Below are 9277 nucleotides of genomic sequence, written 5' to 3'. Positions count from 1 at the left end.
AACCCCTTAAAAGTGCTTTTGGGGGGCAGATAGGTGGCACAGTGGCTAAAGCACTGGTCCTGGATCCAGGAGGACCTGAGTTCAAATCCTGCCTCAGACACTTGAAACTTACTAGCTGTGTGATCCTGGGTAAGTCACTTAACCCTCATTGCCCTGCCCTCCCCCCATTTTTTTTAAGTGCTTTTGGTCAACCTTCTTAGAGGACACTAAGATCTCCTTGGGCAATGCCTCTTCTGGTTAGACTGTTGCCTAAATGCCCACCCACTTTTTCTGAATCAGTTTGTATTTAAGGTCAAAGCCCCATAGGCCATTTCCTGCTATTGCCATGTTTACCTCCTGTATCCTGCTGATAAAACCTAACTACTGATTCTGTGTTCTGAGGGAAAGAAAGAGCTAATTACTTACTGTGGGCCACTTCTAACAGAAGAAAGCCTGCTCCCTGCAATTCTTTCATACTTACCTTTACAAACAACGACAGGAAGATCTCAGAGAAGCAGAGTCCTTAAAACTAATTCCTCTTAGTTTTTGTTTCTCTGTTATTTTTAGTCAGGATTATCCTTGTTCAACCTATAACCAGAGTCACCTTTTCCCTTATCTTATCAGAATTTTTTATTTGAAAAAATTTATTCTACTCTCTTCTTTGTCACCTATTACTCAGGATATAAGTTAATATTGCAAGCTCTCTTATAAATAAGAAAATTTAGTTACAAAAAAAGAGGGTAACTAGTCCAAGGTCATGGAAAATGTCAATGACTGAGGTAGGAATAAATATCACATCCTGTTCAGCAACTCATTATACAAACTTTCCTAGCTTTTTAAAATGAACTCTCCGGGCAGCTAGGTGGCGCAGTGGATAGAGCACTGGCCTTGGAGTCAGGAGGACCTGAGTTCAAATTTGGCCTCAGACACTTAACACTTACTAGCTGTGTGACCCTGGGCAAGTCACTTAACCCCAATTGCCTCACAAAAAAAAACCCAAAAAACACACACACAAAAAAAAAACAACAAAAAAAATGAACTCTCCATACTTTCCTCAGGTAGATTTAAGCTTATTTTAATTCACAGTTACATTTCTCTTAGGGTCATCACACCCAATTTACATTTGCAGGATGCTAATATTTGCATGCATCAACCATCCCAACTCAGGTATTGCCAACTTTCATCAAACCTTACCCATAAAATCTAGGTACTCCACAAATTGTCCATGTGTTTACAGGTCTCTGGGGAAGGACTTTTCCCACATTTCTGTAGCTTCCCTCCCTCTATTTAATATCTCAGAAGATATTATGGGGACTAAAATACACATTTCTACTTTCCCCTTAGAATTTCAATTTGTTGTTCCAATATAGACTGGAATATTTAGTACAATACTGCTGACAAAACATACTGTTCTGTGTTCTTCATTCTAGACTCATTCCCCAGGTGATCCCAATAACCAGCAAACACCAGGTGAACTGGCAGACCATTTTCAGGAAATCTATCAACACAAAGAGGTTGTTGACTGAAGCCAAAGTAACCATACACATGAACAGGTTCCTAGATGAATTCTTATAGAAGTTTCACCGCCAGCCACATTTTCACTGAAAATTGACCTGAAACATCCAGGATGCAAGAGGCTCTATTGGAACCATGTGCAGGGTCCTTTGATTTTCTTCCACATGTGACTTTCTGTACTGAATGACAGTCTCTTCATGTTGGAGTTTGTTCTTCCATCTATTAACCTTTCCTGTGAGCTTGGGGAAAAGCCATTTGCCCTCTTTAGGACTAAGTTCAGGAGGCGGCTGGGTGGCACAGTGGATAAAGCACCGGCCCTGGATTCAGGAGTACCTGAGTTCAAGTCTGGCCTCAGACACTTGACACTTACTAGCTGTGTGACCCTGGGCAAGTCACTTAACCCCCATTGCCCTGCAAAAAAGAAAAAGAAAAGGACTAAGTTCAATCATTTTTGTTTGTTTGTTTGTTTTTAGTGAGGCAATTGGGGTTAAGTGACTTGCCTAGGGTCACACAGCTAGTAAGTATTAAGTGTCTGAGGCCGGATTTGAACTCAGGTACTCCTGACTCCAGGGCCGGTGCTCTATCCTAAGTTCAATCATTTATAACCTGTCCTTAATACTCTTGTCATGGAACCTTTTCCCCTCACAGTAGAGGTCATGGCAGCGAGCACTGAATACCAGTGTAAATCCACCTCACAGTTAGTATATACACACACATTTCTTTTTATACAAGTACCTGAAAGGATTGATGGTAATTATCTAGTGGGAAAAGGTGCTTAAAAGTCACTAATCCCATGTAAAGAGAGACATCTGGAACCTTACTTTTCTCTGAACTCCCAAGTGCATGAAAGGAGGAAATGAGTCTTATTCCTTCCCATAGTGATCTAAAATAGATATCCTTGGCTTCTGTAGGCCTCAGATAAACTTTCCTCCCTGGAGACCACTGGGGTAAAGGAAAAATCCTTGGGTGGTTAAATGATTCTCAAAGGAGGAAAATAATTCAGGTGTTATGAATTGCAGGTGTACCATAAATCAAACAAACAAAAAAGTATAATGGGGGTTGTTCTTTGGGACACAGAATTTTCTGTTAGTTGCATGACTTTTGCCCCCAGATTTCTCATTTTCCTTTAAAAAGTACTAGGAATGACAGCAGAAGGATATGAGCAACCAGTACAAAAGGGGAAAATCAGGGTGTTGAGAATTAAAAACAAGCCCAGGTTGTAGAAGATGTGAGTCTAGGGCAAGACAAGGTAACAAAATTGGATTTTTATCTGGTTGAAAAGTTTGGGGTAAAACCCTGGTATATGGGGCTGATACTTCTTGGCAGTTTCCATGAAAAAGATCCATTTTTTACTGGCCAGAGAGACCTGCTCTTCTATCCATAGTGATCTCAGTGATTCAGAGAGCTCTTGTCCTTTCTCCCTGCTTGGCCTGCATCTTTTTTGGCTTGTAGGTATGTTTGAGAGTCCATTTATCTCCATGCATTCCTTAGGAAGACTATTCCAGCCACTCTGGCATCACCATTGCTGCTGTTCTCTGGCAAGCACAGCGCCTCAGCTCCCTACAGTCCTTTGAGAAAGCCCTTCCATTTAATATCGTCACACAGTCCCAGTTCCTTAAGCTGCTGAAGTCAACAGCAATATCAAACCTAGAAAAAAAAGAATCAATCTTGTGTCACTCCCCATCATCAAAATCCTGCAGAGTTAAAATCATAGAGAAGAAACAATCTTACTGCCATAAAAGGGTCACAAAGGCTGGATGCTCCACATTTTATTTACCCAATTTTCTCTTATGCCTTGGTAAAATAGGATGGGATTAGCTATAGTAGTTCAAGAGACAAAGGTATTAATCCAGTGTCCTCTTGTCTACTGACCTATGGCAGTCACCTAAATTCTCTGTAGCTCAGTTTCACCGTCTATAAAATGGGAATGATTGAACCTTTATTTTTCTTATCTTCTGGATGCATATAAATGTGAGTTTAGTATATGGCCTTCTCCTGGCTCCTTTAAAGGAGATTATAACATCAATCCAAGACATTGCTTGAGATGGTAAGAATTTAATAGGTAGAGATTACATCTGAGTTTATAACCTCTACTCACTCTGGGTAAGTGGTTTTTGCTGCATGCTGCAGAGGGAGGAATGCTTTCTCATTACCTGAGAGAATGCTAAACCACAATGGAGAATGGAGGCTCAAGATGGTTGAATAACCACTAGAGATGCAAGCTTGGACTTTTGAAAGGCAGACAGAAGATCCCCTGGAGTCTCAGATGTGTGAGAAAATGGCACCCAATGTGTCCCTTGGTTTCTAGCATTTGTAACTCTAGAGATTGATAAGAGCAGATTCTACTTGATGAAATCATTCTTTTTTCTCTTTGCTATTATAGTTGTTCAGTCATGTCTGACCTTTCATGACCCTGTTTGGGGTTTTCTTGGCAAGATACTGGGGTGGCTTGCCATTTCCTTCTCCAGGTCATTTGACAGATGAGAGAAGTGGGACAAACAGGATTAAATTACTTTCCCAGGGTCATATAGTTAAAAAGTGTCTGAGGTTAGATTTGAACTCAGGTCTTCCTGATTCTAGACCTGGCATTTTATCCACTGAGCCACCTAGCTGTATTTTGGTGAGTTGAATTCTTATCCTTCTCACAGCTACAAAGGTCCCTTACTCTTGTATGTCTTTTATGTAGTCTAATTATTGCTTACTTTGATAAAGAGGTATACTAGCTATTCATGATGGCCATTTGTGTAAACAGTGTTTGATGGGAGGGAACTAGGTTCCTCTTGAGAACTATCAGAGAAAATGGCATTGATTATCACAATGGAAGCACTAGACTTCAGAGAAATCAATACACTCTCAGGATCACCATTAAAATAATTCCACTTTTTTAATTAAAAAAAAAAGAAAATTTCTTGCAAAAGAAATAACCAACAAACATTAGTGTGAAAATATTCCTGCAGATAAACTCGCCCATGTAGAAAATATGTGGTTGGCTAATGTACCAGGAAGATGGCTAGACTTGTGCCTGGCCTGAATAGTTATCAGAATTGAGATATGGCCCTCCCATCTCCTAGGAAGGCTATAATTTCTGCTTTTGTGAAAAGCATGAGGAATACTGTTGTTGGGCTTTCTGTCCTTCCTTCACTTGTCTTCCAGAGAGGAACTGGGCTAGGATTATATCTGCCACTTCTTGAATAGCAGTATCTTGGAGGTGCAATACTCTGGATAATCCAGTAACATTTTCCCTGATCTCAAAAACTTGCATTTCAAATAACTAATATACCTATTTATTGAAGTAAACAATAAACAGAAATCTGGAAAGTAAGACAAATTAGGATAGATCAAATAATATTCAAAAGAATAGAAGCTCTTCAGCTGGATATGAGATAAGACCTTGGCTCACAAAAAAAATAGAACAATCACCAAGGGCAGTCTGCTTTTAGTAATATCTAGGCTGAAGCACTAGAGGTTAAGGGATATGTTGGGTCCACTTCCCCAACTGAAGCTCCAGGGGAATCTCTTTTTGCCGCTCTAAAGATTGAGTTTGAGGGCAGTCAGGTGGCGCAGTAGATAAAGCACTGGCCCTGGATTCAGTAGGACCTCAGTTCAAATTCGGCTTCAGACACTTGACACTTGCTAGCTATGTGACCCTGGGAAAGTCATTAACCTTCATTGCCCCACAAAAAAAAAAAAAAAAGGATTGATCTTAACTCTTCTCACAATGTCCTCATCTCCCCAGTTTCCAAGCCCATCATTACCCAGCATTCTCTTAATCAACAAGAAGTTATGTCTCTCTCTACCCTATGTGGTAAAAATCACCCATCCTAAGCGTACAAAGGTGTTATGATTTCAGAGCTTCACATTCTTTGTTCTGTAATCATCTTCCCTAGAGTGAGATTTCCATTTCACAATGAATTCTCTCTTCTCCTTTCACCCTTCCCTGTGTTCCTGAGGGTCTAGAGTCTTACAGGTCAGAGGAATGGAGAGATCCATCTATCCACAGCCAGGGATTGCCACTGCCATTGCGGGACAGCCCTGTCCAATAGGAGTAGAAAAACTGAGAGTAGCTCTGAGGCATCACAAATTCCTGTAAGGAGACAAAGAAAGTTTGGGTTGTTCCTTATCTTCTTTTTGTGCTGTTATGGCATACCAATCAAGCAAGGAAGTCAATGTATTCATGAAAAATGATCTAATAGTGTCACTTCAGCCACCACATTTGGACTAAAAACAATCAATAAGTGGTTTTAAAGCACCTACTATTTGCCATTGTTCAAGGCAATAAAGATACGAATACCAAAAAAAAAAAAAAGAGAGAGAAAACAAAACCCTTTCTTTCAAGGTGATTACATTCTAATTGAGGGGAAACATGCAACATAAATATGAATTTAACAGATACATATATAACTTAAGTGGCTAAACAAAAGGCAATTTAGGGAAAAAAAGAATTAGTAGTTGAGGGACCAGGAAAGGCTTCATGTGGAAGATAGTGTTTTAGCTGCATCTTAAAGGATTGACATGGTTCTATGAGAAGAAGGTAAGGAGGGCATGCATTCCAGTCTTGTGAGATAACAAGTGAAAAAGCACAGAGCTGTCAGAGTCTCTGATTTTCTACATGAGAAAGTAAAAATGGAATGAAAGAAAACAAAGACAGGAAGACCCAACTGTACCAAACCAAGTTTCTCTAGAGAAAAACCATGATCTTCATGAAAACTATTTTTACATTTTCTGAGAGGGTACCAACTCATTGGGGAGGGGGCAAAATATAACTTCTTTTTTAGTTTCTTTTTTAAATAAGTTTTTATGACAATAGTTATTCCAAATATCCTTCCCTCTTCCCTTCCCAAAGAGTCATTTCATATGACAAATTATAATCCTTAAAAATGAAGAAAAGTCAACACAAGAGACCAATAAATTGAAAAGTACAAAAATATGTGCAGTGTATAACACCTGTGGGCCTCACACTTTTGCAAAGAAGTAGTTGAAGGTTTCTTCACATGTCTCTTCATTTGAGTCTTATTCAATCTTTTAAATCTTGTTGCTTTTACCTTTGATTTTGTGATGTATAGTTGTTCTTTCCATTTATATCATTGAAGTTACCATGTATATTTTTTCTTGGTTCTGATTACTTCACTATACATCAGTTCTTGTAGATCTTTCTATGTTTCTCTATATTCATCACACACATTATTTCTTAAAGCACAGTAATAGTCCACTACATTCATGTACCACAATTTGTTTAGCTATTTCCCAAATGATAGGTATCTGCTCTATTTCCAATTCTCATTTATTTATTGATCTATTTACCTATTATTTATTTATTTACTCATTCATTCATCCGTTTATTTTTTTGTTTATTTTGTGGGGCAATGAAGGTTAAGTGACCTGAGCAGGGTCACACAGCTAGTAAGTGTCAAGTGTCTGAGGCCAGATTTGAACTCAGGTCCTTCTGAATCCAGGGCTGGTGCTTTATTCACCATGCCACCTAGCTGCCCTTCTAATTCTTTACCATCACAAACTGCTGCTATAAATATTTTGGAGAATATAAGGACTGTTTTCTTATTGATTATTTCCTTGGGATATAATCCCAGGAAGGAGATCTCTGGTTAAAATTTTAGTCATTTTACTTGCATAATTCCAAATTGTTTTCCAAAATAATTGTATCATTTTACAGCTCCATCAACAATGTTTTAGTGTGCTTTTCCTTCCACAATACCTCTAACATTGACTGTTGCCTTTTTTTCTTTTTTGTTATTTTTGCCTATTTGCAGGGTATGGGGCAAAGCCTGAGGGTTGTTTGAATTTGTATTTTTCTTATTATTAGTGATTTGGATCATTTTTTCATGTGGTGAATATTTTACAATTTTTGGGAAGTTTGTTCATATCCTTTAACTATCTATTGGGGAATGGCTATTAGTCTAATACATATATATATACACATATATGTATTAGACTATATATATGTATTATATATGTATACATATATGCATTAGACTAATAGCCATTCCCCTATATATGTGTGTGTATATGTATAATATGTATATAATACATATTTAATTATTGTTTACATATCTTGGATGCCAAACCTTTTTAGTGGAAATTTAATACAAAGATTTTTATCATACCAAATTTCAAACTATATCACAAAGCAATCATTAAAACAATCTGGTACTGGCTAAAAAATAGAGTGGTGGGGCAGTGGAATAGATTAGCCAAACAATATATAGTAGAAAGGGGCAGCTAGGTGGCACAGTAGATAGAATGCCAAGCTTAGAGTCAGGAAAGACTCATCTTGAAGAGTTCAAATCTGGCCTGTGACACTTACTAGCTGTGTGACCTTGGGCAAATTATTTAACCCTGTTTGACTTAATTTTTCATCTGTAAAATGAGCTGGAGAAAGAAATGTCAAAACATTTTTTTGCATTTTGTAGGTATTAGGAATGGAATTTCTCTTGCCACTATTGCTTCTTGTGTTTTATTAGTATTATATAGAAAAGCTGTTGATTTTTGAGGATATATTTTGTAGCTTGCAACTTTGCTGAAGCTTTTAATTGTCCCATTTGGTATCTTTACTGAGTCCCTATTATTCTCCAAGTAACCCGTCATATCAACAGCAAACAGAGACAATAATATTTGAACTCAATTCAACAAACATTGATTAGATGCTAAATAGAATGACAAAAGACACGCAACAAACACCTAAAAGAAATACCAATTGAAAACAACATGTAAATAGAGAAATAAATATAAAAATATGCAAAATAAACACAAATCAAATTGAAGTGGGAACACTAACAAGCTGGGGAGTTAGGAAATATCTTTTACCAAAGGTAATCTTTGAGCTAAGACTTGAGATGCCAAGTGGTAAAGAGGGAATCTTATCTTCAACATGGGGGAGGGAGGATTATGCAAAGGCACAGAAATGGGAGAGAAAAAAATATTGTGAATGATTGACATCAAGTAGAACAGTTTGACTGGCATTGAGAGTGTATGAAGGAGATTAACAGCATGAGGTTTCAAATACAGGCTGGAGTTAAACTGAGAAGGGCTTGACATACCAAGGAGATGTTTGTATTTTATCCTAAAGACAATAAGGAATCAAAGAAGCTTCTCGAGCAGGGAGGCATCATGGTCATACCAATTATATCAATTTTTCATCTTTGTAGAGAATAAATGGGAGAGAGAAGAGGTTGAAGGTAGAACGATGAATTAGCAGAGTACTTCAATAGTCCAGATAAATGATGAAGAGGGCCTGAAGTAGGGTGGTGGCTGCTTGAATGAAGAGAAGAGGGTGAAGCTGTGGAAGTTGAAATGGCACATCTTGTAACTGACTACATACAGCTGAAGAAGAGTATGGAGCTGAAGATGACCCATAGGCTATGAACCTGGGTGACTAGAAGAATGTCAGTGTTGTCCATAGGAAAGGGGAAGTTAAGAGGAAGAGTGAACTTAAAAGGAAAGATAATTAAGTTTAAAGCATGTTGAGTTGGAGATGCCTATGGGACTTCCAGGTGGAGATATCTAGCAGTCAACTGAACATGTAGAATTGGAATACAAGAGAGATAGGAGGGCTCGACATTTAAATGTAGGAGTCACCTACAAAGAGATGATACTTAAACACCTATGAATTCATGAGATGACCAAGTGACATACTGTAGAAAATGAAAAGAAGAGGGCCCAAATTAGTGCCCTTGGCATATAAATACAACATAAAAGGTGCAGGAAATAGATGATGATCTTGCAAAGGACACATGATTGAACAGGAAGGAAGTGCAGCTAGGTGGCATAG

The 9277-nt window shown here is 38.1% G+C and overlaps 1 protein-coding gene across 1 annotated transcript in view; it reads right to left on the bottom strand.

Annotated features, from left to right (window-relative positions):
- Nucleotides 1-2038: 2038 nt before the first annotated feature.
- The window catches only part of CLEC1A (C-type lectin domain family 1 member A), a 32664-nt gene continuing 25425 nt past the window's right edge, over nucleotides 2039-9277 (bottom strand). The window contains exons 5-6 of the mRNA XM_043968175.1: nucleotides 5460-5578; nucleotides 2039-3141 (exon numbers count right to left, since the gene is read on the bottom strand). Of these exons, the coding sequence (XP_043824110.1) occupies nucleotides 2991-3141; nucleotides 5460-5578 (270 nt within the window). The 3' untranslated portion in view covers nucleotides 2039-2990. The remainder of the gene's footprint in view (nucleotides 3142-5459; nucleotides 5579-9277) is intronic.

The sequence above is a fragment of the Dromiciops gliroides genome, chromosome 5, assembly GCF_019393635.1.
Source record: "Dromiciops gliroides isolate mDroGli1 chromosome 5, mDroGli1.pri, whole genome shotgun sequence".
In the NCBI taxonomy this organism is placed as follows: Eukaryota; Metazoa; Chordata; class Mammalia; order Microbiotheria; family Microbiotheriidae; genus Dromiciops; species Dromiciops gliroides.
The sequence above is the reverse complement of the archived record's forward strand: the minus strand, read 5'-3'. Positions and strand labels throughout refer to the sequence as shown.